At 49.4% G+C, this 27,928-nt stretch overlaps 1 protein-coding gene across 2 annotated transcripts in view; it reads right to left on the reverse strand.

Annotated features, from left to right (window-relative positions):
* The window catches only part of Celsr1 (cadherin EGF LAG seven-pass G-type receptor 1), a 136,887-nt gene that overhangs the window by 41,031 nt on the left and 67,928 nt on the right, over positions 1-27,928 (reverse strand). For both annotated transcript variants that reach the window (XM_051189563.1, XM_051189562.1), the window contains exons 3-6: positions 19,905-20,127; positions 17,114-17,229; positions 16,266-16,354; positions 464-621 (exon numbers count right to left, since the gene is read on the reverse strand). In XM_051189563.1, coding sequence (XP_051045520.1) covers positions 464-621; positions 16,266-16,354; positions 17,114-17,229; positions 19,905-20,127 — 586 coding nt within the window. The remainder of the gene's footprint in view (positions 1-463; positions 622-16,265; positions 16,355-17,113; positions 17,230-19,904; positions 20,128-27,928) is intronic.

A 27,928-nucleotide genomic window follows, 5' to 3' on the forward strand; every position in this document is an offset into this window, starting at 1 on the left:
CTTTGTCTTGAGTTTAAAGAACCCCCGAAAGACCCCAAACCAGCAAGGACATCCAGGCCCTTCCACCTCACGTAATTCCTGAGTTCAGGGACCAGCAACCCAAGGAGACAAGGCAAGGATGGCAAGTGGTTTCGACTGACTTCCCTTCTGAATGATGCTCACTGCTTAGCCTAGGCTGGCCTTGAATTCATAAGCAGACCAGGCTATTCATGTGGCTCAGCCTCCCAAGTGCTAGGATTATTGGTATGCCCTGCCAACCTGGCTTGACAGGTGCATCTAGGGACTTAATCTTGCAAGGTCTATGGTCTGAGAGATAAGATGCTATCCACGGGGAAGACAGTCTGACACCAGTGTAAACAGAGGATACCAAGGTAGTTGGGATTGGCCTGACAAGGGTGACTTGTGTTTAGAGGAGGTCCTGGGTCCTTGTGGATGCCCCGTGTTTCCCCTCCAAGTGTCTCACTTCTTGGAACCGCTCTGAGTGCCCTGGGCAGCACAGCTGTAGTTCCCAACGTAACTTCCAAAATGCACAGCCACAGCTGCATCACAGTCATCCACAGTTACCACAGCTACCTTCTCTCCAGATGGCCCATGGGGCAGGCCCAGGTGGCCGATGTTGGGCTGTAGGGGCAGAAAGAATACAATTTGTCAGCTCTGTCTGTCAGCATGTCCTGGGCAGCTCTGCACACAACCTGCAGGGGTGGAATGTGCATGAAGGGTGAGGAATCTTCCTAGAATACAGAGGTCCTTCTCGAGACCTCAGAACGAGAACTGGTTGAAAATAGCACTATAGCATGAGTTAAGGCAAATCCAAAGTAGAATATGGGGCCTGAGACCAGATGACTGGGTCCACAGTGGTGCCAGTACCCAGAAAGGGGCATGCAGGACCTTCCCTAGGATGGATATATATATATATATATATATATATATATATATATATATCCATAATATATATATATTATATGTGTGTGCATGCACATGTGTGTCTATGTGCATATATATATACATACATACATACATATATATATGTATGTATGTATGTATATATGACCCTCATTTTGTTCCTTACTAGCTCCTGGCCACCATGACCCTGTGTTCAGGTTACAGCTTCCTGGCCCAAATATGTAGACCTGTTTCCCAGCTGGCCTCACCCTCTAATTATCTTCAACCCTTCACTAGCCTGAAGTTGCCTCTTCTAAGCTTCCAGGTCATATCTGGAGCCTCTTGGCCTTAGCTCCTCTACTGACTTCATGTAACAGCCTGGATTTCCACCCTCAAGCTATGGTTCCTGCCCAGGGATTACTGTAAAGTCTCTCCCTGTTGGAGAGGCTGCAGCTGCCACCCAGGGATGGCTTCTTTTCCTGGAAGCCTTCATAGTCTTGGGCTCTTGATGGGCCCTTTCAGGACACCAAGTGTCCACTATATAACCTCTGAAATCCCTCCAGGAGTAGAAGAGGAGCCAATTGCACTGTCCATGCTAGACAAAAGGTATGAAGGCCTCAGAGTTTTAGACACAGGCAAACAGCCAGAGGGCTAGCAGGCTGATGGGCAACTGGATTTCCTTTCTGAACTGCACATTGGGTACCAAAGCCTGTGTCCTAAGGTGCTGTGAGAATAACCCCAGGGTGATGTCACCAGATCTTCCAGTTGGCACATACACAAGACTCCTCCTCCTTCCCCCCCACAGACAGCCTGGCCAACAGCCCTTCTCAATCCCCTGAAACGATAGGCCCAGACAGGTATGTTGGCATACCTACAGTCTCATAACTCAAGAGGATGAGACAGGAAAATCACTTAAGTTTGGGAATTCAAGGCTAGCCTGGACAACATAGCAAGACCATATCTCAAAGAAAGGAAGGAAGGGAGGGAGGGAGGGAGGGAGGGAGGGAGGGAGGGAGGGAGGGAGGGAGGAAGGAAGGAAGGAAGGAAGGAAGAAAGGGAGGAAGGAAGAAAGGGAGGGAGGAAGAAAGAAAAATCCATGGGCCCAGGGCTGCCTCTTACTGTAAAAGTGCTGCCCCTGGTTGCATTAACATGGCAACCTTATGTTACTTTATATTACTGGAAATAGCTGTAAACACCAAGACTATAATTAAGTCATCTTTAATGCCTTTTAACAGAGAATGATTGTACATTCAAAAGGAAACCTCATATTCTCACAGGAAGCAGGCACCTGATTCATGGGTCCACAGGCTGGATGGTGGGACATGGAACTGCTGGCCACAGGCCCTTAACCAAGTGTCTGAGGTGTGTGACCCAGGGTCCATCCGCTTAGGCCACATACCCTGGATTCATACAGCAGATGACTTGCCACAGCCACCTGATGTGAGCCCTCCACTCTACCGCTTCCAACCAGCTGCTCTGAACAAGTTATTGGCAGTAGTTTCTCTGGGTATAAGGTGTTAGTATTCAGGCATCTGTACTGGTCTATCCTTGGGGTTCTGACAGGATATGCCCTCAGCTGCAGCCACTAAGAGCATCACCTGTGCACATTCACTACCTCCCCTTTTTAAAGGGCCCTGCCCTCTTCCCATCCTCTTCTCTCTCTCTCTCTCTCTCTCTCTCTCTCTCTCTCTCTCTCTCTCTCTCTCTCTCTCCCCCCCTCCCTCCCTCCCTCCTTCCTTCCCTCCCCTCTTCTGCCACTCTTGTCCCAAGAGGCCAGTCTCTCCCCTCCCCTTCCCCTTTTTCTTATTCACTTCCCCCCAATAAAAACACCTCCACTCAAGCTCTGTCACATGGTGTCTTTGTCTCAAACACCACTTTTCTGAATTATAATATAAGGTAGAATATAAGATTAAAATACCTCCTGGGTATTGTGTTTGCAAGCATGAGGACCTGGCTTCAGAACTCAGCACCTGTGGGTGGTGTGTGCCTATAATTCAGCCTAGCAGATCTGTAGGTTCCAAGTGCAAGTAAATAAATAAGGTGAGGAGCAACTGAAGAAGATATCCATTGATGACCTCCGACCTCTACGAAATGCTAGTGTGCCTGAATACATACATGAGCCCTCAAAACACAAGGGCATGAACACGCACACACGAATGCATTCCCATCTATCCTGTTGGTATTAGAGGAATTGTAATGTCAACTATACATGAGTCACCCACAAACCTTTCTTTGGGAACTTTGAGGGGAGTCAATTATCTGAGGTCAATCTCTGGTTATCTATTTTCTTAGGAAGTCCACCTCTGTGTTAAGTAGTAGTTAGACAGTTATGGAAAATCATCTGTTTTCTCACTCGGGAGCAGCAGTCTGCTTTGGGAGATTGGTGAGGTGCCCATTAGGGGTGCTTAAGTATTAGGTACCATGCTGAGAAAGAAGGACCATCCCCAGGCTGTTCGAACCCCATATCATCTCCATAGTGTGTAATTTACATTTTTGGGAATGGGTGTGAGGCTTTCAGAGGGTGGATGTAAACAGCCTTTACACTCGGAGGCTTTAATGAAACTAAGCTGCTATTTACAAAATTGTGATTGCTGTACACACTACGGTTTGTAACAGACAACTCAGCACCATGGGATTCAAGCACAGACAGGGAGGAAGAGAGCACTGTGTGGAAAACTGGGGAGGAAATGCCCAGGTGTACATCCAGAGTGGCTCCTGGTGATAAGGAACAAGGCTGCGGACAGGCTGACACCTGGCTTCATTCTGAGGGATCAGAACTGGTAGCAAGACCCTGGGGTGACTGCTGCTAGTCATCATTCCCAAATAGGTGCCCTGGCCTTGCAGATGAAATCAAAGGAGTTTGCAGACAGAGGGCCAAGCACTTGTGGGATCAGGAGGAGAGACAGGAGGCAGGGGCAGGGAGCGCCTGCAGGGGTTGGGGCTGGAGCCCCCAGAAGCCAGCCACCTCAATGTGCAGGCTTGGTTCCTAGCTGCTCAGCGATGAGCTCACCACCTACTGCAGGAGGGGAGCTCAAGGACAAGGTTAAAGAAATTGAGAAAAACCAGGCATGGTAGCACACACCTTTAGTCCTAGCACTCAGGAAGCAGATCTCTGTGAGTTAAAGGATGACCCGGTCTACACAATGAGTTCCAGGACTGCCGGGACTCTGTAGAGACCCTGTCTCACATAAAGGGGGTGGGGAGAAAAATAATATAAGAAGTGACCAGGACACATGCAGGGATTTTATCAGAGCCAAATACTAGCCACTACAGGAGTTGACATGCCATGCCCAGGGACATGCCTAAGGGAATACAGAGACTCAAGACCAAAAAGAAAACAAAAAAACAGCAGGTTCCTACATGTCCATGATAGTACTCCTCACAATTCCCAAATGACAACAGGAGCAACCCAAATGTCCCTCAAGGGACCGGGTAAACGCTGGCCCATTACATGATATGAGGGACTGGGAATTTATACTATATGATACCATGCAGTCCAGATACCAGCACACACACCACAAAGATGCTGACTGGTGGCTGTGGAGGCTGGGAGTGAGTGCTGAGAGCAACAGAGTATCATTGCCAGATTAGAACATTCTAGGCTAGACAGCATGTTGCTGTACTACACTGTATATGTCCTGAAAGTTATTTCTTTGGGCCATGTAAATTTCACCCTGTGCTCACTGCTGTCCACTGTGCTCTCTCAGGTCCACCTGGAAGGGGTCTGCCTGCTTTCATCACTAGAGCCAGGCAGGGCTGCTGTGGTGGGTGGCAAAACACAGCAAGGAAGATGGCAGCTGTTAGTAAGGGCTTAGGAGCTACACAGATGGCTTGAATCAGGATGGGGAAGGCACATGGGGACAGCAGCAGGTACATGATGGAGATGTTGGTTGGCTGGCTGCTCTGGTCAAAGAGAGACATGGGGGTTAGTCTCCGTGGCAGAGCCCTACCTAGCATGAAAGAGCATCTAGGTTCCCTCCCAAGCCTTGACACAGCAAAAAGAAATATTCTTTTGAAAAGGGGAATTTGGCTATACTCAGTGGGTAAAGGCATCTGCCATCAATCAAGGACATGAGTTTGATCCCTGAGCCCACATGGAGGAAAGAGAGAATGAATTTTTCACCGTTGTCCTCTAACCACACACACACCATGGCTTGCTCCATATATATACACAAATAAAAATGTAATTTGGAGGCTGGGGGTGTAGCTCAGTTGATACAGTGCTTATCCAGTGTACATAAAGCCTGGGTACAATCCCTAGCACACCATCCATCCAGGCATGGTGATGCACATCTGTAATTCCAGGCTTTGGGAAGCCAAGGTCATCTTTAGCAGCTTGCTTTGAAACTGGGTTTCCTGGGCCTCAGCTCAGGTGAGGAGGGACAAAGAACAGGACAAAATGAGTCACCTTCCAACATGTTAAAGTGAACTTTTAAAAATTTGCTACACATTTACACAAAAAAGAAGCATGTGATTAAAGGGGAAAGTGGCAAGTTCTGAGTTTTCCTCTGTTCTTGTGTGGGATGCTATGGCATGTGATAATTAGCCTTCCCAGGGCTAACTGTGTCTTGGGGAACAGTCAATACAGGAAGACTCCCATGTCTGAGGTATCTCCTTCAGGCCCCCTGAACTTTAGGTATCGTCTTCGGGATGGAAAGCTTAGCAGTGGCCAGGTTAGGACACTTGGGCAAAGTGATGCAGTGCACATTGGCCAGAGGTGACACCCGACACCCACATTGCAGAGCAATGCATGATGCCTGTAGCCATGTCTCTATCATCATTAGTATCTACACATATCTACACCCTTTGGAATCTACAGCTTCAGTGGCCCACCTCGGCCACACATGCTACTCTGAGTAGGAAACTCCACCCCCATGCCCCCACTCCCAGTGCAGGTGGTAATGTATAGTGGGTGGAGCCCACAGTAATCCCTGTTCCACTCAAGAAACCCAAGGGCTACACAGCGAACTTCAAAGTGAGGCCCCAAAAGGCCAGCTCTACCAATCCGTGCAAATCGGGATTGCTGATGCCAGAGCATCACTGGGCCTGCCCCTTGTCATTTCCCCCCATCGTATTTTCTTCCCAGTGTATGGCCCCTCCCTGATGGCTTCCACTTAGATGCCTAAAGTATCTGCAGGGAGCTATTGTACACACACAAAAGCCTTTGGTCCTCCAAAGCGCTCACGTTTCTGCAGTCTTTTAACCTGCTACAGACAATTCCTCTTTGGGAGGCTGATGGGGGTTTGGTTTCAATGTGGGGGCGGGCAGAGTGGGGTGCCTATGAAACCAGATGCAGCAGGGTAAGGCTCTGGAGTGAATGGATTCACACTCGGTGTCAGAAATGACCAACCAACATTCATATAAAAGAATTCACAGATGACTGGAGCCTGGGAATGTACACAGGAGCTGAAGTGTTGTGCCGTCATTTCTCCACCAGCAGCCCTGAGTCCACCCTAATGTGTCTGCCATGCACGGGCTTTGCACACTCACTTACTGAACACTTCAGCCTGCCATCTCCAGCCATAGAGGTCCTTAGCATGTGTTAGGATCTCCCAGGAACAAAGTTGTGTTTGCTTCTCTTGTGTTTCACATTAAAAACAAAGGCGTAAGTCTAGTTGTCCTGGTCATAGAGACCTGGGAGGTAGGGCAAGTGTGCACCTGGGAAGAATCCCCTGGGTCTCCTTTACCAGCGCATGTCAAGACCCACTAGGCTGAGACTACACAATGCGGGAGCCTGGGTGACCAGGAAGTGCTCTGGAGAGGAGAGCAAGCACAGGCCAGTGCTTACAGGATATGTGTACTTGCACACGCACAGCTGAGCACACACAGCATTCTGAACTCACCCTCAACCAGGCTCATCTGCCCAGCACACTCACAGTCACTCATATTCATGGATGGATACATGCATGCTCACACAGGTGAGCAGTATTAACGCATACATGCCCACATGCACACAATCATGAGCAGATCTTACAACTCTGGTTACCACGAACAGAATCTTACACATTCTTACAAGTCATTGTTACAAAGCCTAGCAAGGGCCTGACCCTCACCCACCCCCAATCTGGGACACAACAGAGACCCTACATTCCAGCTCCTTATCTTTGACCTCCCCTCAGGGTACCACCATCTTCCTCACTGACAGATCCTGAAGACAATGAGCTCAAACCTTCATGATGAAGACTGGTGCTGGACTGGTGGGAGGAAGCATGAGCTTGCTAGGAAAAACAGAGAGACTGTGGAGGAAAGGGGCAGTCACAGCAGGAAGGCAGGTAGTAGGCTGAGGATGACACATTTGAGAGATACTGATACATCAATAAATGAAAGACACAGGATACGGCTCAGCCCCGCCCCCTTGTAGCTGTGTACCTCAGTTTCCCCATCTCCTCCCAGAACCATGAGGACCATTGTAGATGTATACACTCTAGCACCAGGCAATATGTACATGGTCCCAGTGCTAGGGCGGAGAAGAGGGGAGCAGGCTTGCCCCAGCAAATTACACCTCAAGTTGCATGGAGTGAGCATAAGAGTAGACTGGAAGAGGATGAGACAGATGGGGGGTACAGGAAAAGGCAGCCAAGCCACTGGACAGGACAGGACAGGACACACCCTATGACAAGCTGCCTCACTTCAAGAGGACTTTCCATAACAGAGTAATAATAGAACACAAAGCCCCAGGGTGAGACTGGGAGCTGTGGAGTTTCCATGCAGGCGGCTCTCCACCATCTGACCAGCCTGTGTTTAGGAAAGGAAGCCAGGTACCTTATCTCCCAGCTCTGCCATCTGTCATAAGACAGGGTGTGTCCCTGTACCCGATGCATGTCCCATTACTACCACTGCAGCTCTAGAGAGGGGCACCCTAGCCACCTCTCCCACAGGGCTCATTGGCCACTCCAGACCCCTTGGGCTGGCTTCTGTTACCTACTAAGCTTGGCTTCAAGGGAAGCATTTAACATTCCAAAGGCAGAGATGGAGGACAGATAACCAGGGTCTCAGACATCACCCAGTGACCCACCAAGTGCTGGTGGAATGTGCCTATATGGAAGTGTTGCTACTCGATATTTGTGGAATATCCATGTAGGCCAGACAGGAGCTCACTGCACTGGCAGGAAACACAGCCGGAAAGAAACAACCGATTCACACTCCAGGCTCAGGCTTGCAGACAATGAGAGCTTTCATGGTAACCGAACCCCTGAGGTGCACTCCTATAGGCTCATATGAAACCCCACACTCTCCCCTTTGTTGGCAAGAGGACCTTGTACAGTGGGAAAATAAAGTGAGTTCACTTTGCTATGCCCTTGGTCAGAACAGTTTTAAGTTTTTGCAAAACTCAATTAACTTCATAAAAATGTGGCTTCTTCATCTTGCATAGTCTTCAGATCTGCAGAGTTGTTGAGAAAAAATATATAAACGAAAAAGAGCAAAGCTGGTTAATTTGCCACTGACCTGTAACTCAGGTATGTGCAAAAAGACACACAGAAGGACTTCAAAGGATCACAGATCTACCTGAACTCACATCCTTGTTCACAAACATATCTACTGTGCTTCCTGTTTGCAAAAAGAGCCACTACAGTGCCCCTGGCAACACATGTCCTCAATGCCGCCTCTAAGGAACTGGAGGTCCCTTGCTGGGTGTGGTGGTGCACACCTTTAATCCAAACACTTGGGAAGCAGAGGCAGGCTGTGAGTTTGAGAACAGCCTGCTCTACATAGTGAGTTCCAGGATAGCCAAGAAGACACTGACTCACAAAAATAAATAAATAAATAAATAAATAAATAAATAAATAAATAAAGAAGAAGAAGAAGAGAGAGAGAGAGAGAGAGAGAGAGAGAGAGAGAGAGAGAAAGAGAGAGAAAGGAGAAGGGAGGGAGGAAAAGGGAAGGAGGAGGAGGAGAAGCAGCAGTAGCAGGAAAAGGATTGTCCTGGGAGGAGACTTGCCCAAGTGTCTGAGCAAGGGCCCTTGGGTTTTCTGGAGTTCTAGAAACACTCCCCTATCTTGAGGGAGTGGAAGTGGGGGGGGGTCACAACCCATCTCTTCTGGATCTTGGGGTTTCACATGCAACATAGACAAGAAGTTTTGAACCATGCAAACTAGCCAGAGTGAACCCAGCCAGGGCCAGGCAATTCCTAAGAAAATCCATATCCAAAGGTCGGCCCCACCCCAGTTAGAGAGAGAGAGGTGTCAGTTCTGAGAAGGGTGGTGCATTTCTAACAGAACGCCCTTTTCTCACAATAGTGACTTTAGTCTTGTACCAGCAATAGTCAGCCGGAACACACATAGCAACCCTTTCTCTCACCCCACTTCTCAGCAGATAAATGCAGACAAGGAAAACACAGAAACCCTAACTGACATTAATCATGTCAATCTGATTTATTATTTATCATTTGAAAACACTATTTTGCAATAGTGTTAGTTTTTTGTTATGTGTATGGGTGTTTTGCCTGCACGTGTAGGTGCACCACTGGACATGTAGCATCTGGAAGAACAAGCAGATGACGAATCCCCTGGAACTGGAATTACCGATGCTTGTGGGCTGCCACGTGCACGCTGGGAAGCAAACCATGGCAGCCAGTGCTATCCACCCTAAGCCGCCTCTCCAGCCCCAGTACTTCTCAGTTCATGTGCACTGTCGTGTTTTCTTTTTTTCCTGACATCACAGAACATCTACACAGCACCACCCCTCTCACGCTAACAGTCTGCCTGATCACACATTTGCTCCCTAATTATGGGGTGTTCGGAAGCAGACCCTATGCATGGCAAGTTGGGAAAGAGATAGTGATTTAGTCCACGTTTCAAAAGGAAGATGCAAGGAAACCTGACTAGATGCCATAACTTGCCACTGAGGACTTACTGGGTTACTATGGAATTGATGGAAAAAAATGAAAAAGTACTTCCATGGATGATGAGGAGCAGGAGGAAGAGGAGAAAGAGGATGAAGAGGAAGAAGAGGAGGAGAAACACCATTCCAGTCACCCCTTGAACAAGAAGGGCCCAAGCACCCAATAGCCAGCCTGACCAGAAGGAACTTCACAAGCCCTGTCATCTGCAGGAGGCCAGTGTGACAAAGACAGTCACCATAGTGATGCCTCTGTGCAAGATGCTGAAGGCTGAGTGTCCTTGAAGACAAGCTGCCTGCTGCTGCCACCCACCTGTCTCCTGTGCTGGCTTCAGCTGCTCCTGTCCCCACCTTAATCACTGCAAGTCCCTCCCAGCTAACCCCTATATTCTGGGCCGAGTGCCCAGAAAGACAATTCTTTGAGGACATTTAGCATTAACTAGAGACATGTGAGTCTTCACTAGGGCACAGATCCTGTGGCATCTCATGATTAGTGATGGGGTAGCAACACACAGAACAGCCCCTCAACCATGGCTTCCTCCTCAGGGATGACTGCAGCCTGAGACAGCTTTTCTATTAGCTAAACCTGCTTCCTTGTGCAGCTGTACACCATAAACCTGCCTTGATTCAGACGGATGAGACACACATGCTGGGCTGGGTGTTGGTTCACATCTTTTATCTCAGCACTTGGGAGGTAGAGGCAGCTGAATTCTAGGCCATTCTGGTCTACATAACAAGAACCAGGACAGCCAGAGCTACGTTAATAGAGACCCCTCTCAAAAAACCAAAAGCAACACACATGTGCACACACCACACACACACACACACACACACACACACACACACACACACACACACTGGTTCTAGGTCACAGCTGGTGCCCTCCATCAGAGCAAGCACAGCTTGCCTGCTCTCAGCTTTTCTGTATACTTGTCTGTGTCTACCCCAATCAGGTAAATCCCCGAAAAATGCAAGAGGGTGGGACTCGTGGTATGGCTGTGCCCCAGTCCCCCCTGGGGCTCCCTGATCAAAAGAAGGTATTGCCAGAATCCTTCATGATACAAAGAGGTGCACAAGAGGACCAAGTACCCAGTGGCTACACACAGGTTCCTTCTCCTCCAAACAACACCCTCTTTTAGAAGCAGCCACATGCTGCTGTGAGCTGGGATATGGGTAGCTTGCCTCTCTCAATCCCGCAAACACCCCTGGGAGCTGAAGGGTGACTTAAAAGAAACCCAGCATTGAAACCTGAGTTTCAAGTGCAAAGAAATGTTTTCAAGTGCTCTGTGCTGAAGCCAGCCATCATGTGCTGGAAGTAGAAATACTTAACTTCTTTTTACAAAAGCCTCAGGTAAAAAAACTCTACAGCAGAACCACGACCACAAACCCCACCCAATCAAACCTCCCTGGTGTTTCTGGAGAAGGGCTGGGTAAAGCTCAAGGGACCAAGTAATGCTGCCTCTGAAAAGACCTCCTTACAACAATCACCATGAACTCCAACATGCCCCTCTGTTCCCCTGAAGATGAACTTAACCAACAAGACTGTTGTAGTGACATATTGTTTATTTAACTAATAAAGCCACTGAAGATCAGAGAAGCAAAGCACCCAAACTGCCAGAGAGCTCTTACCTCTACCAAGGCTGGGAAGATCCTGACCTTGATGTGCCTGGAGACTAACTGCTGAGTGAATCTAGTATGAAACACTGAGCTGTCTTATATTCCTCTCTAGTGCTGGGATTAAAAGCATGAGCTCTGCTTCTCTTTTAGACTGATTACTCTTGTGTAGCCCTGGGTGTAGCCCTGGGTGTCCTTGAACTCACAGAGATCCATCTGCCTTTGTCTCCTGAGTACTGGGATTAAAGGTGTGTGCCACCACTACCTGTGGTCTATGGCTAAGTAGTGTGGCTGGCTTTGCATTCTGATGCCCAGACAAGCTTTAATAAATCATATCACTACAATTACCCTTTTTTGTCTAATAAAAAAAGGAAGACTACAACTAACATAAGAAAACTATATACACTATATAAGGAAGAAGAAAAGGGTCTCCTGCAAGATTCAGTTTCCAGTCACAGGGAAGACAGAATCTCCATTTTGGCCTTGGTAGAAGTAAGAGCTAGTGGCTGGCTGCTTTGCTTTTCTGATCTTCAGCTTGAACCCCAATATTTGTCTCTGGGTTTTATTATTCATGCTACAGACCTTCTCACTGAGAATGTCACTAACCAGAAAGAACGAGCAAATGGCCTTTGCCTGGCCCTCGCCGTGAATGTCTGCAGAGGGTTCCCTGGGGCCACAGACAGATACTGTCCTCCTCAAGCTTCTCAACAGCGCTTGTTCCTCCAGGTTGAAGGCCACACAGCTCCATTACCACCTTCCCGAGGCCTGTCTGCCTCCCTGCTGCCCACCCTGGCTTGCCCTTTGTCCCTCCTTGATCAGCCTGTTTGTGTGTTCCAACTGTTTCCTCTGGAGCCCCTGACAAGAAGCCAGCCTGGCAGCTCTGAAGTCCCCCCACAGGCCAGCAGACCTGAGACAGGTCCCACAAGGTTGTCAGTGCTGTGGTTTCTGTGCAGAGATTCTTTGTCAGGCTGATCTGACACTTCCAAGATAGAAACAAAGCAAAGCAAAGATGTGCCTGAAGGAAGGGGTCACTCAGGGAACACAGGAAAGATATGACAGTCACAGCCAGAAGTCAATTCCATGCCCCCATCACAGAGTCAGATAGATGCTCAGGTCTCCAAGCACATTTTCTTCATAACCAAAACATGACCAAACCTAGGTGGACTCACTGAACTTAAGGTCACTATCAGGGTACCGCTTGAGTCTCTCACAGTGTGGCACATCCTCCCTCATCATCATACACCTCTCCTCAGGCCACCTTCTCACAGCCATCGTCAGTATCCTGAGGTCACTCCAATTCTATTGCCAGAGGCTAGGAATAGAGAGGCCACTGATGGCGACCATGACTACAAAGATGATACAGAGAGAGTGACTTGCCTTGACAGGTCACTTTCAGAGTCCCCTTTGTTCCTTATAGACTGAAGTACTGTGATCTCAGGCTGCTGCCTCCGATCAGTCTGTAAATTATTCCCAGCCTGACGGGTCTTCTTAGGCCCCCACAGATTCAAAGCATGTCTGTCCCTGCACCTTGGAGGCAGAACCACATAGAAACATCACGGCCATCACAGACAGATGCTGTAATCTCTGCTAATATTCCCTGTTGTGTGGCCCACTCAACCCACACACACAGAGGCTTAAGGATATGGAGACTGGTTGGTTTCCTCCCTAAAATACCCTCTGGCAAGAGAAGGAAACAGCCCAGCAAAGGCCTAATCCTGTGCTCAGGGCTCTGTTTGTTCACTGGGAGGTGGAGGGAACTGTTGAAAGGGCCCAGCCCTGGAAAGGGAAGCATAGATTCCAGTAATCCACCTCTATCTGCTGATCCTCTGGCATGGGGGCCCTCTTTCTTCTCGGTCATTTGTGGTAGCCTTCTGTAAAGATGTGCTTCTCTGAGCTGGCTCATGGGGCAGAGTGTTGTAATTGGAAAAAAAAAAAAAAAGCGGTACTCAAGAGAAAGATGCCATGCAACAGAGCTTGAGTGGAAGGTTTTTTTTTAATTGGGGGAAAATGAATGGAAAAAGTGGGGAGGGGGGAGGGGAGACTGGCCTCTGGGAAACAGTGGGAGAGAAGAGAGAAGAAAGAAGCAGAGAGAGAGAAAGAGAAAGAGAGAGAGAAAGAGAAAGAGAGAGAGAGAGAGAGAGAGAGAGAGAGAGAGAGAGAGAGAGAGAGAGAATAGTGAATGGGCCCAGGTGATGCTCTTAGTGACTGCAGCTGAGGGTGTATCCTGTCGAACCCCAAGGACAGGCCAGTACACATGCCTGAATACTAACAGAGAATTCATGATGGAGCTGAGAGGTCAATACTAAATGCTGACCTGGGTCCCAATCAACCACAGCAGACAGATATACAGGTTTCTAATGGGGAAACCAAGGCTGGTGCAGCCTCCTATACCCACCTACACCCACCCACCCTCCAGCAGCAAGCTTGCAGTCTAGAGGTATGTCTCTGACTAAAGCAAGAAAGGAAATATACACCATGCTTCTCTGATATCTCAGGGATTCCTATGGTTCATTCCGACAGGCCTGTACATTCTGGAAGCACAAGCCACTGGAAGTGTCCACCTAGGGTATGAAGGTCTAGGAGGCAGGAAGAACACAAAACAGAAGCTACAGGATCAAGAAAGTGCAGCAAGGTCAAAGGGCAAATGTTCCTGGATGTTCATTCTGGGAGCAGAGACCAGCAAGGCCATCATCCCTTTGCAGGATTACAAGGGCATCCCTCTGAGGGATTATCTTTTTTTTTTTCTTTTCTTTTTTCACTCAAAACTCACACCTTTAATCCCAGCACTTTGGAGACAGAGACAGGTAGATTTCTTTGAGTTTGAGGACAGCCTGGTCTACTGAATGTGGGAAGGTTACACAGAGAAACCCTGTCTCAAAAAACAAAACACAAGAAACAAACAAGAAGGAAGGAGAGAAAGAGGAAGAAGAAAGGAAGAAAGGGAAAAGAAAAAGGACAGGTGAACAAGATGGAAAGAAGGAAGGAAGAAAGAAAAAGAAAGAAAAAACAATAAAACAACAACAAAAAAGTATATGAACTATCAGGACCCAACGAAAAGCACAAAAGCCATAGACACTGTCTTTGAGCTAAATGTGTTCCACTTCCTGCAAGCTGTGCCTATATCAGTCATCACCTGGCCAGCTATCCAGAGAGCATGGACCACAATCAAAGTGCCTGAGCATCTCGGGGATCACCCCCTTTTCCACAGGGACATGAAAAAGCAGACACACACTCCAGAGGCTTCTAGTGCCCTAGTCATGGGAGTTCAGCCCTCACCTGTGTGCCCAGAGGTCACAACTATCCTTTAGCAACAATATGGGTGGATGGCTGCAGGATACCCTTTCTCTAGGGTGCGAATCACTGATTTATAATGCAGAATGTGGTGAGGGGGGCATGGGAGAACATGGAGGTGACACCCCCAAAGAAATAGCTGAGAACAATGAGGGATTAGACATCACAAAAAGGAAAACAAACCCAGTCCAACTGTGAGCTCTGGGAGGAGAGAGTGGAGGGGACATCCTACTGCTTCTCATGGGGCTACTGGGGGCCAATCAGGGCTGTGCAAGCACTTCAGGATCAAATCAAAGTCTCTGAAATAGGACAGTGTGGTGAGCGGAGACTCGTTTTTCTCTCTGGCAATCATGCCCTGTGCAACACCATAAACCCCACTGGGGATAGGCCTGGGGAAGTCCAAACCCTAATCCAAGTACTGCTGACTAGATACAGCATCCCTCAAGGTCCCCAGGGAGACTTTGGCCCCAGGCCCTGGCAACTCTTCCCTCTATCTTCATCACCATTAAGGCTGCAGAGGCTCCACTGGGCCAACACTTACCCCATGAGAGACAGCTCCTACCCAGAATGAGGACCAAAGACTACTCTTGGAGTTCATGGGTAGGGGGGCTTTAGAAATGAAAAGATGCCCCAGGGCAAATTTAAGGAGTGATTTTAGAGAAAGAAGGACACCAGATATTGCGGTTAAATAAGGATCAGGATAAACAAATAGGCCAAATAGATGTTTATTCAGGGAGAAATAACTTACAGCCTAGACAGATGAACACCAGCAATTTCCATCGGATGCTCTCCTGTTCGAGTCCTGCCAGCAAGAGAGCTTTTCCCAGCTCTTCCTCTGACCTCCTTCCACAGGTCACTTCCGCCCATGGCTCCACCCCCCAATGGGCGTGGTCAGTGCCACAGAAGGACTATCTCACTACATCGAGGGAAGAATGAGAGGCAAGAATAGCCCCGTGCTCTAAGGCCCCAAGAGTGGGCAGATGCCATCATAGGTACCAAAGTGCCATGGACAGGAAATTCAGAAAATACTTTTGCTACCATACAAGTTGTACAGAAGGGATGCACCTCATCTCTCATCTGCTAGCCTAACCTAGACTTGAATCTTAGAAACTCTGGGAAGGGCTGTGGCCAAGCTCAGTGAGGGGCAGGAAAGACCAACATGGTGGACTCATGGTGAGACCTAGGCTGTGTGTGTGTGTGTGTGTGTGTGTGTGTGTGAGCGCACATACACAAAATCACAGCCCAGGAAAGCATATGACCTTGTAACACAGAAGTGATTGTTTCCTTACAGCCAATAAATGGCAAAACATACCCAAGACACCTGCCTTCAGATCCTGGAAGGTACCTTCCTGTCATAGCCCAGGGCAGCGCTGCATATGGGCTATGTCTGACCAGCCTAGAACCAAAGGAAGCCACAGACTAAGCAATTCTCTGTGGCCTGCCTTACTGTATCCAAGACTGCCTGTCCCCACAGCTCCAGCTCAAGGCACAGAGCCCTCCACTGACATCATCCCCCATTCTCTTCCAACAGTGCATGCTTTTACCCTACAGAGTACAAACATCATCTTAAGAGGAAAAGCCACTGTCCACCACTGGCTGGCCAGAGTGGGAGGTGCGGTGGCCCCGAGGTACCTTCCTACCTTGTTGTAGTACTGCACCAGCACCGAATGCCACCGCCCGTCACTCACACCTCCAGGAACTTGCGGTGTTACTGTGGTTGTGGTCTCACCTGCACAGCGAGAGGAAGAACCAGAGAGAAACAGGTTAGGGGGTCTCCAATCAGTCTTCCAGGCTGCAAGGAAGACATGCTGCTCAGAGAGACTGGCTGTGGGCCTTTTCTTTGGCACAGCTACCCTGGAAGCCAACCCCCATCCTAACCCTTACATCGAGGGCTTCAACCTGAAAGTTGGCAAGATCCCCAAAAGAAAAGTAAAAGAGAGGAGCCCGGAGTCAAAAAAATCTGCCCCTCTCAACCCCCACTCCCTATTCCTCATATCTGTGCCTGCCTGGCCCTCACGTGCTGGGGTGCATTGAACTTTATTTTTAGATTATTTGATTTTTATGCATATGAGTTTTCCTTCCATTTATATTATGTGTGCCAGGTACATGCAGAAGACAGAAGAGGGCACTGGATTCCTTGGAACTGGAGTTAGAACAGTTGTGAGCTGCCACATGGGTGCTGGAAACTGAACCTAGGTCTACTGCAGGAACAGCAAGTACCCTTAACTTCTGAGCTATCTATCTCTCCAACCTCATCACTGTGCTTCATTTACTGATTCCAATTAGGAAATAGGCTTTGTCTGGTGTTAGCCTTACAAGTAACACTGCAATGATGTCATCTTTCTGCACTGATTTCTTCCAGAGGTCAGATTCCCAGACACAGAATTAGGGTCGGAAGGGTGAGCAGCTGGGAGCTGCTGTGAGGACAATGATAAACTTAATCCATAAAATGCCTAGGAGATACTCCGTGACTGCAGGAGGCCCCCACCTGCCGAGAACGTGAGTTGTAGCTGCTCATCCACAATCTCCAGGGCGATGAAGTCATGCTTCTCATTGAAGCGGCCATTGTAAAGCAGCAGGGCGTTCCTGTCTTGGGTGGCAAACCTGTGGGTGAGCAGCATGTCATACAAGTGAAGGACCCCAGGGCCATGAAGATACACAGGGGTGACATGCCAGTCAAGGCACTGAGCACCATGGTTCAGGAAAGGATCTGCATCCCCCCACACACACTCTTATCACATGAGATGCTGATGGTCTACTAAGTCTGATTCATGAACTGGAGCCTTGGAGAACACGGTGGTGATGGCCTGAAGAGTGTGAAAAGACTCCATATGGCCTGGGAAAAAGGACGGAGTGGATCAAGGCTGGCAGTGCACATGTGAAGATCAGAGTTTAGAGTGCCCCATACCCACGTACAAATGCCAGACAGGTATGGTAGCCACCTGTAATCCCAGCACTCAGAGGAGGCAGAGATGGAGAACCCTCAGGATCAGCGATATCTAGAGTTGAGGAGCACTGGGTTTAGTGAGAGACCCTGCTTCAATAAATACAGTGCAGAGTGACCGAAGAAGTCACACAACATCAAGTTTGGACCTCCAAATGCACACATGCATGTAAACAGAGAGAGAGAGGGAGAGAGAGAGGGAGAGAGAAAGGGGGAGGGTAGGGGGGAGACACTACATGTTCAAAAGGATGACACACAACCCTTCATTTACCAACTAGAAGTGTGTCTGGAGGCAGAACACACGTAGTTTATCTTCTGCTGTGGATCAGATGAGACCCCCCCCCAAGGTCTCTGCATCAATGTCACTGCATGAGCAGGTGCCATGTCCCAAGTCTCTTGTACCTATGGGACCATCTGATCCTGAACTCTCTATGTCCGGGTTAATCCCTCTGACATGGTGTCCTCCTGGCAAGCACCATCCATTGCTAAACACAGAGAAATAGAGACGACAGGGCTCAGGGCTGAGGGGAGGGTGGGACAATGCAAGTAAAATGAGGAAAGACAGAAATAGAAACCAAGGCCAGAGGAGAAGGAGCTAAGAACAAAGGGGCATGAAAGGCGGCTGGGAGTGGGGCCCACTTGGGAGCCCCAGCACTTGGCAAATAGAAACTAGAAAGAGGAGACAGGCCATGACAGAAGCCACCTGAGACAAAGGCAACTCAGCCGGGCTGGGCAGCTCTCTGTGGTAAGAGGGGCCTCAGTCTCAGCAGTTTCCAGGATTTGTGCTCAGGAAACTATGTGACTGGAGGTTCACCAGCTCCTGTGAGCACTCTGGGGGGACTTTGTATTATCTTTCTTGCGATACAATGCATGTGACTGTGAGCTGCTGGGCATACGGGATAACCCCAGAGTTATCACACACTGTGATATTCACCAGGAGACACAAGACTCCTCTGATGAGGACGGTGGCTATTCCTAGGAGTCCTCTGTTGCAGATACCATGCCACAAGGAATCCCACAGCAGGGCCCTTGCTTTGCAGGCTTGTGCCATAACGGGCCTTCTAGATGCAGAGCAGAGTCTAGGCACAAAGGGGCAAACAGAACAATTACCCCAGCTTGGCTGAACAGGGTTCAGTATGTGCTGTGCCAATGGGCAGACACTGTGCATTTTATTAGGCAAGTGGAGAATGGAGCGGGGACAAAAGCAAGTTCAAATTGCCAGCACCACCTCACATCCTCAGGCCTCCCTGCCACACACCAATGTGAGGGACGTTGTGCAGGAGATGTGGCACAAGGAGAAGTCACTTGTCTGTGGTGAGAACCTAGAGACAGGCCCCTGATCTGTTCCTCTGAGAGGTCTGGTCCTCAGCAGGAGTGACCCACACAGAGAGGACAAAGAATACCACACTGCTATCTGGAAAGCTTGGCTGCAGACAGCCACAGCAGACACCCACAAAAGCACCCAGCAGAAACCTCACCCTATTCAACTAACTTAGTAGAAATCTCAAATGGAAATTCTAGATTTTCTTTTAACTGAGGAATGGCCACGGGCTCATGCTGCATAGAATCCCGTGAGTTCATTTGGTATTCTCTGTGTATGTTTGTACATGTGTATGTAGGAGCATGTGCGCATGTGTGTGGAGGCCAGAGGCTGAAACTGGGTGTCTTTGATCGCCCTCCATACATAATATTTTGAGAAAAGGTCTCTTACTGAACCTAGAGCTCACTGATTCAGCTAGACTCACGGAGTCCCTGGAGCCCTCCTGTCGCTGCTTCCCCAGCTGTGGGAGCACATGTATGTACCACTGTGCCCAGCCTTTTGCAGGGATTTGAACCTGGGTTCTCATGCTTACATGGCAAGCACTTTAACAAATAAACTATCTCTCCAAATAATAGATTTAAATATTTTTAGGTTACATCTAAATTCTTCTGGGGGAGAAGGTATAAATAGCAATCAGCCCGTCACAGATCAGGACCAGGGTGAGGAGTTGGGGTCTAAACTGCCTGCCTTGTGACACACTTGGGAGATCTAATTCCAGGCCCTGCCCTGCTGGCTACTGAGATGCCAGCAATGCCCATATGTTGGCTGTGGGCAGGACCTGAGTAGCCAGGTTAGTTTCCAGGCCTGGGATTTGGTCTGTTCCCTCTCAAAAGCACTGGTACTGATGCTCTGCTGTCACTGTGCAGAAATAACACATCATCTGTCATCAACACAGCAATGGTCCTACCCTTGAGCAGCTGGCCCAGCAGCTAGCACCAAACAAGCCTCCTCAAGCATCCAGAGCCTGGAAAGTTGATCCCATGACACCTTCCCAAAGGACAGGCACACACTTACGAAAGGGAGACAGTGAAGTGGAACCGCTGCCGCAAGCCTCGAAAGGTGACAAAGGACTGGGGTGGGAAGCTCCTGGTGCTGACTTCACAGTAGGGATGCTCGTACTCGCCGGGCGGGCACACACAGTGGAAGCCTCCAATGAGCAGGTTCACGCAGGTGCCCCCGTTTTTGCATACTCCGCTGGCACAGCGGCCTGAGCGAACATTCACCTGGCAATGTTCCCCTGAAGAAAAGAGCAGAGGTCACACAAAGTCTGTCCTGGTTTGCTTTTTGTGCTGGGATCACTGACCAAAAGCAACTTGGGGAGGAAATGGTTTATTTCAGCTATTGTCTACCAAGGAGAGAAGTCAGAGCAGGAACTCAGACACAGTAGCTGCAGCAGAGGCCACGGAAGAGTGGCACTTACTGGCTTGCTCTCCAGGGCTCTCTCAGTTTGATTTCTTATACAACCTAGGGGCAGCTCTACCCACAGTGAGCTGGGCCTCCCACATCAATCATTAACCATGAAAATGCCCCTGCCAGGCCAACCTAATGGAGGTAGTTCCTCAGTTGAAGTCCTCAATTTCCAGATGACTCTAGTTTGTCTCAAGTTGACAAAACCTAGCCAACCCAGAGGTTAAGGGAGAGCCAGTGGACTGTGGATATCCCCTGAGACACACAGCTGACCGCTGATGAGAGAGGGCTCAGGCTCAGAGGCTTAGATGCCATAGTGACACCTGGACTGTTGGCATAGCTTGCTGTCACCTTGCAGATCCCCATGTACTGCTCTCAAAATACCAGAAACACCCTGCTCTATAGGTGACCCAAGGATGGTGGGTGATAGGGCTAAAATATTCCCCTGGGAGTTCTCTACTGAATGTGTTGTGGCTGAGTCTCACTGAGTCCCAAGCTGCTTCCTCTGTAGCCCAGAGAACAAATCTGCCAAGAAAGAAGGTGGCTAGAATCACTAATTCACTATACACCTTCACAACCACGCAGGCCATGGAAAGATCCGAAGTGCTTCTGGTGCCAGGCCAGGTTTAGGCCAGGAGGGTGTGTTCGCATCCACCCACCGGTTCTACACTGGCTGAGATGGGCCCAGGGAAACAGGGACAGAAAGAGGATGCCAGTACAGAAGTAAGTGACAGCCAATTTGGTGTTTGTTCATCTCAGGTCCATCACAGCGACACTTTTTCTCCGGTGACTTCTGGATCCTGGGGCCCTGTCTCTCATGGCTCTGGGCTTGGCTTCTCTGCAGAAAGCTTTGAGGTCATGTGTTTATATGCATATCTGCACATTCACACCATCATATACTCTGCGTGGTACACTCAAACCATTATATCTTCACAACTATGTTCATGTGCACGTTTGTAAACATACAATTACATACATCCTTACACCCATGGTCTCAGACTCAGTCTCAACCTCACAGGCACATGCTCACACCTGTAGCTGCACATTCTCCTCACAGATCATATACATATGTATCACACACACACACACACACACACACACACACACACACACACACGTCAGTCAGTACTCATAGCCTTCTATGCAGCCCTTGTGAGTGCCCATCGTTGATGTGCACTTTCAGCTTAAGATATCTCTCTCTTCCTTCAGACACTTGAAATTCTCTCCCTCAGGAATGTTGCCTTACTATATTCCAGGTTAGCTCCTGAGCAGTCAAGCCCAGCACTTTCTGTGAACAAAGCTACCCAAGAGACATTCTGACATTGTGCTCACTAAACCGTGAAGACAAAGGGCCCTGCTGTCACCCTGCCCACAGTCAGGGCCTGGGAGTAGCAGACCTCGGAGGTTCCAGGCTCCAGGAAGTATCTACATTTTCCCAGCAGAAAAGAAAGCCAGATTTGCCCTGTAAGACCCTCTGATCTCCAGTCCCACCTGCCATGGGATTGCAACGTGACAGCCAGTCCTGTCACTTGAGCCCAGGACCCAGAAGAGGCCCCAGGGGTATCTAGTGCCCCCTTTATCTTCTTAAGACCCTTGAAATGGAAGAGGGTCCACCCTAAGTCCTGTGTGTCATCACATCAAGTATCTGGCTCCATCTAGAAAGACCTGCTTTCCCAGTGAGACCACATTCTGGGCTCTGTGAAGATAGGATGTGGGGAGCTGTCAGTCTACACATTGGTTCTGTTTCTCCAAAAACTGCTGTCTGTCCAGCGTGACCTCCATAAGAGCAGGGCCCTGAGACTGTGGCGGGGGGGGGGGGGGGGGATTCCCAGGCTGTGTTTCAAGGCTCAAGGGATGGTCCTCCTGACCTTTCCCCTCCCAAGCAGAAGGTACTACATCTCAGCACTCAGGCAACAGCCCACCCAATTTTGGCCTGCCCATCAAGCACACCCCACCCAGCACTAACTTCCTCCCACCTCTCCTGGCACCTGCAGCTCAGATCTTCCCACTCCAGCCTGTTTCTCTCTGGGTCTATCCATCTAGGATAGGAGTTCCACCATCTGCCCAGGGAGGTAGATTTTGAGTCTTGAAGCCACCAACACTCCATTGGTCCTCACCTCCCTCAACACCCCTCTTACCGTTCTCTTACCGTTCTGGGTGCCTCATCCAACTGCACCTTTATCTTCAACCAAGCACCCCCAACTGTAACTTTTACCAGTTCCATTGACTCGCAAAGCCACTTACTCTGTCTGTGACACCAAAGATAGTTTTCCACAGTGCTGGTCTCTGATCACACTGGTCCCAGTGGTTTAGTACCCCACTACTCCACAAAGAGGTCACCCACCATGCCCTTGGCCCTTAAGCACAGACCTAGCTCATCTGCCCCACATTCTTAGGGCTAACACTGCCACACCACTCCTCCGCCAGGGTCCCAGAGCACTACTACAGGGGTCCTATCACTGTTGATGAAGCCCAGTGATGGCTGATCTGAGGTTTCTCTCCCTCGGTTTCTAGAAGCCACACTGTGTCCCCTCCCCAAGCTTGCCCCTGACTGTGGCTCACCCCATAGGAAGTTTCACTGTTTTCTAAACAGGTCCAGGACCCAGAGTCTCTCCCAGCTCCCACTTACGGCATCCGTATATGGGAGGATGGGGTGGGGGTGCAGCCACAGGCTGTTTTAGGTCCAAATCTGAAACATCTGGTACCCAGTGCATGCCTTGCATATTAGGGTGCTGGACTGGTGCCCACAGTGAGGGGGTGTCTGAGGAGAGCTGGGTATACAACAGGTACTGGTGAGTGCTTGTGGGATGAAATCATACAACACCAGGGCTCCCAGATCCAAGGCAATGATTCACATTTGAGTTTAATCCATGAGGTTACAAAGCCAACATCATTCATCCACTCATCCAAGCAGTGTGGGTGGATATCTGTACAAAGAAGAATTAACTGTAGGGTTAAACATACCACTTTTATATAAGGCATTGTGAGCTGTGGCTACTGGGCTTCAGGTGAACTACACCAGCCTGGGAGGATGGAGCCTCATCTCTGGGTTCCAGTACTTTCCTTTTAATCAACTCTAGGTACCTGGGAGCCAACACAGGGTCTGCTTTGATGTACCTTTGAGAACACTTGTCACAGCTGCTACTCCAACCAATGTATCAAAGTGGCATCTTGGCCCATGAAGGCATTACCTTGCACTTACCACCTTCCACATGGCTTCTCTGCATGTGGTTAGTGTTCTGCCCTGTGGGGGGATGGGGATGTTCAGTTTACAGTGTATGCATGATCCTAGCACTGCTAACCTGGAGCAGCCAACTTTACCACGCAGTGTGCACTCTTGAGACCTGTGCTGTGATAGTTTCTAATTCTGCAAGTCATCTTAGCCCAGGAGAAGGATGCAGGTCGAAGTTTGTGAGTCTTGCATCTTTAATTATCTCATAGAGCCACTGTAAGAGACTTGCTTCCTTTGGTCTTAGATTTCTGAGGGTGGGAGAAGAGGAGAGGGAGAGAGGAAGAAAGGGAGAAAAGGAAAGAGGGAGAGAGGGAGAGACTGTATATGTGAGTGAGTTCGTGCATGGTGTGTGTGTGTGTGTGTGGTGTGTGTGTGTGTGTGTGTGTGTGTGTGTGTGTGTGTGTGTGTGTGTACACGCACCTGCAGAGGCCAGAAGAGGGTGTTAGCTTGTGTGGAGCTTGTGAGCCACTGACCCTGGTGTTAGGAATGAAACTGGAAGAGCAGTAATCACCAAGTCATCTCCAGCCCACCCTTCTTTCCTTCCTCTATTTTTCTAGGTCACTTGGCTTGGTTGGCTGCAGGTGAGCCCTCCCTGATCTATCAGTTTTGCTTTCTGAAACAGAGTCACTCTATGGCCGAGAGCAGTCCATCCTTAACTTTCCACCACACCTACCAAGGAATGCCATTTCAATGAAATAAATCTTCTCAGGGCTTACTGTCATGATTTAGCTTTGTCCCTTTCTAAGATTTCAGGGTTCAGATCTGGCATTCTCTGGATATCCCACGTGTTCTGCTTGGAGTCAAATGCTGCTGAGTCATTCTCAACCCTGGAGCACACACCTCCCCACCTGTGCTCCGCATCCCCATTTCATAGTCAGCCCCCCCATCCACAGTAGGGTAAGGTTAGCTTGGGCAACCTGATTGCTGAGCTCCATAATTCATGAAGCTTACCACAAGGTCTCTGCCCATGAAGGACACTGGCCTCAGCCTGGTTATGGCTGAAGGCACAAACTCACATGGAAAAGACTGGAGAGAGTTCTGCAGAGAACTAGCCCTGAATCTCATGCATGCCCCATCACTGAACTAATGCTCTACCCAGATGTGGGTGAGTAATGTCCTGTCTGCCAGAGATTCAAGTTGGTACTGCCAGAGACACTGACCCTCAGCCTAAGCAAAAGCCCCAGTGTCTTAAGACTTCAGGAAATGGGCTGCCTGTCACAGGTAGGAGTCAGGTGATAGGTGGAAAAGTCAGAAGGCTTTGGCTCAGAATAGAGGCTCTAGGAAATGAAAGGATGCAGGCTTAGAGAAATCACAGCACAAAGGGCAGCCATGCTCAGTTTAGGGGAAGGGATGGGGGTCTGAGCCAGGGAGCTCCTGGCCAAGAAACCCACTCCAGTGTACCATGAACGGGAACAGGGACTAGCAATGCAGAAGGCCTGGGTCAGCTTCAGAGAAACACAGTGCTCAGACCCTCAAGACTTTGAAGAGGGCAGGGATGTACCCCCTGGAAGGGAAGGGCAGGTAAAGGTTTGCCAACTTAAGTTTTTAACTAAATAAAAAGACAATCCTTTCTCCCTCAATAAAGACTCAAGGGCTTGAAACTTGAAAAACTAGAATTTCCAGAGGCACCAAGAGTAAAGCTCAGACCTAATGCACAAAAGGCACACTTGGAAGCTGGAGGTCCTTGCAGAACTGAGGATCAGCAGGACAAGTGGAAAACACAGCAAGGAAGGAAAGGGGGCTGGATGGGGAGGATGCTGGAATCTGAGCTAGGATCATTCAAAGTCAGGTCTTAAACACACAGAGTCCCAGAGTAGCCTGAAGTTCCACCAGAACTCAGGCCCAGAAAGGAACCTTGTGTCCTAGCAAAGAAGATGCAAGCCACGGTGCAGCTTGGTTCAGAAGCTCCTCTACCACAGAAGTGCTGTGACCAGTGGTGGCATCCGGGTCACTGAAAGGCAGGGGTCCATCAGAAGTCATTGAGGACTAAGCACAATGGCCCACCCTTCCATGTTTCTACTCAGTCATTCATCATACACCATCCATCTTTCCACTCACTCACCTTTTTTCTACCCAATCACCACACATCTATCTCCATCTACCCATCTTTTCTCCATCCATCAACCTATATCCTTCCATCTACCTATCATCTACCTGTCCTTCCTCTATCCATTGATCTATCTCTCCCTTTGGCCATCTATTCATCTGCCATCTATCTATGCATCCCTCTATACAAACTTCTAACCATCCACACACCTGTCATCCATGAGTTCATGCAATGAATTGTCCGGCACAGGATGCTTTGAGGCTCCGGGGTTACAAAAATGAACACAACCACCATCTGCAGCGGTGGAGTCTCTTAGTTAAACAGACCAAATGCTTAGGGAAACAGAAACGTTGTGCTAAGAGTTTTAAAGCAGATACAAAATAGGAATGATGAGGGGTGAGGTAGAGAGAGTGTGTGTGATCAGACTATAGGGCTCAGGCAGAGCAAACCCTCAGCACCACAGAAGGTGGGTCATGAGGCTGCATTTGGACCTTGGATCCATGCCAAGCCCACAGAGTCTAAGTAGACCCGAGGAAGAACCTCCAGCCCCCAGAATACCCCACCTGGAGGCACACAGGGTACCCACACATATGCACAGACCAGTTGAGGCCCTTTCCTGGTGCCACCCAGCAGTGTCCCTTCTCATACTTCTGGAGAGATGAAGTGGAAAAGAAGGTCACACCAGCAAAGCCCCAGTCCACACTTGGGTCACACGGTGCTCACACAGAACAACTCATGCCTGTGACATGAGGCTCCAGCACAGAAGTCCTCAGCCCAGCAGCAGAGGTGAGAGAGGGCATCCTGCAGGTCTGCTTTGCAAGGGAGACCACAGAGACCAGCAGATAGACAGGGCTAGCCTAATGTTTCCTCTTTGGCTGGTACCAGAGGCACATCGAGGGCTGAAAAATGCTATGACCACATTCAAAATGCACTGTGGGAGGGTGTTGGAGATGACCCGCAGGTCTTCCATCAAATCCAAAGCAGCACTGCCAACAACAGAGAGGTTCCCTGACCAAAAGCCAGTCAAATGACTCTTACTTTGCTAGGCTGTATGTCCATCCTGGGAATAGGGAGTCTGGTCACCCGTGTCAGGGAGCCATCTCTAGCACTTGAGAGGTTGGGTGAGGGAACAGAACTCATTTGGCAAAGGTCCTGGACTGCCCCTGTCACTCCAGGCCCTGACTCCTCCTTCAGGCAACTGTCATTCCAGGCCCCCACTCCTCACCCGCCCTGCCCCAGGCCCTCTCTTCTTCCCAACTCCAGGCAGACTGCCAGGTTCTAGTCCCTCCTCCCCTCCCCCCCAGGGAGTTTCCAGCTTTGTTTGACTTTCTCACCTCTTGGGGATTGAAGCCCAGTCTCTAGGAGCTACAAGCTCAGGTGGCTCAGCCCCTCCCTGCTGGCCAGGTACCGACCCAGAAGGTCTCAGCAGAGGGCCCTGACACCTGCTGCCCCTCCCCATGGCTCCTGTTGGGGGGGGGGTGAGGAGAGCAGGAAGCCCTGAGGGCAGGGGAAGCCACAATGCTGGGGCTTGTCCAGGGTCTGTCTCTTTCTGATGACTTCATTGTCTTTGAAGCAAATTCTCAGAACTCCAGTCACACCCATTTTTTAAAAAATATAAATAAAAAGTGCATTCCGGTGGCAAAGAACCAGATCTCCACCCACCCACACTATTCCCTGCCCCAAGAAGCCACCTGCCTGGCTAAGGGTTGAAGCCTGCAGAACCTGAGGGGGATGGGGTGCCACACCAAGCCTCTGTGTTCAGAGCAGCTCCAAAGGGGTCCTGTACTGCAGTGACATTTGGAACACGCCTCTTAGAACAAAGCCACCTCAATGGCCTTGAAGCCACTGTGGGCTGGGGAGGCCAGAAGATAATCTACCCTATGTGGTACTCAGGATGGCTGCCAGAGGACATGCCCACAGCCTGATCCCTAGAACTGGGACTGTCCTCAGCTAGCAAGAGGAGCTCAGAGTAAAGACACTGAGATCAGAAAACGTTGTGACCCAGAGGGGAATGACCCAAATGACCACAAGCAATGGGCTTTTTGTAGATTTAGATGAATTTTGAATAAACAGATTTTCTCTGTGTAGCCCTGGCTGTCTGTTCTGGAACTCAGCTCACTATGTACACCAGGCTGGCCTTGAACCTGTTAATCTGCCTGCTTCTGCCTCTTAAATGAACTTTTTGGTTTGTTTGAGACAGGGTTTCTTTGTGTAATAGTTCTGATTGTCCTGGAACTTGCTTTGTAGACCAGGCTGGCCTTGAACTCACAGATATCCACCTGCCTCTGCCTCCTAAGTGCTAGGACTAAAGGCATGTGCCACCACTGCCTGGCTAAATAAACTTTTTAACAC

Source organism: Phodopus roborovskii, unplaced genomic scaffold (genome assembly GCF_943737965.1).
Source record: "Phodopus roborovskii unplaced genomic scaffold, PHOROB, whole genome shotgun sequence".
Classification (NCBI taxonomy): domain Eukaryota; kingdom Metazoa; phylum Chordata; class Mammalia; order Rodentia; family Cricetidae; genus Phodopus; species Phodopus roborovskii.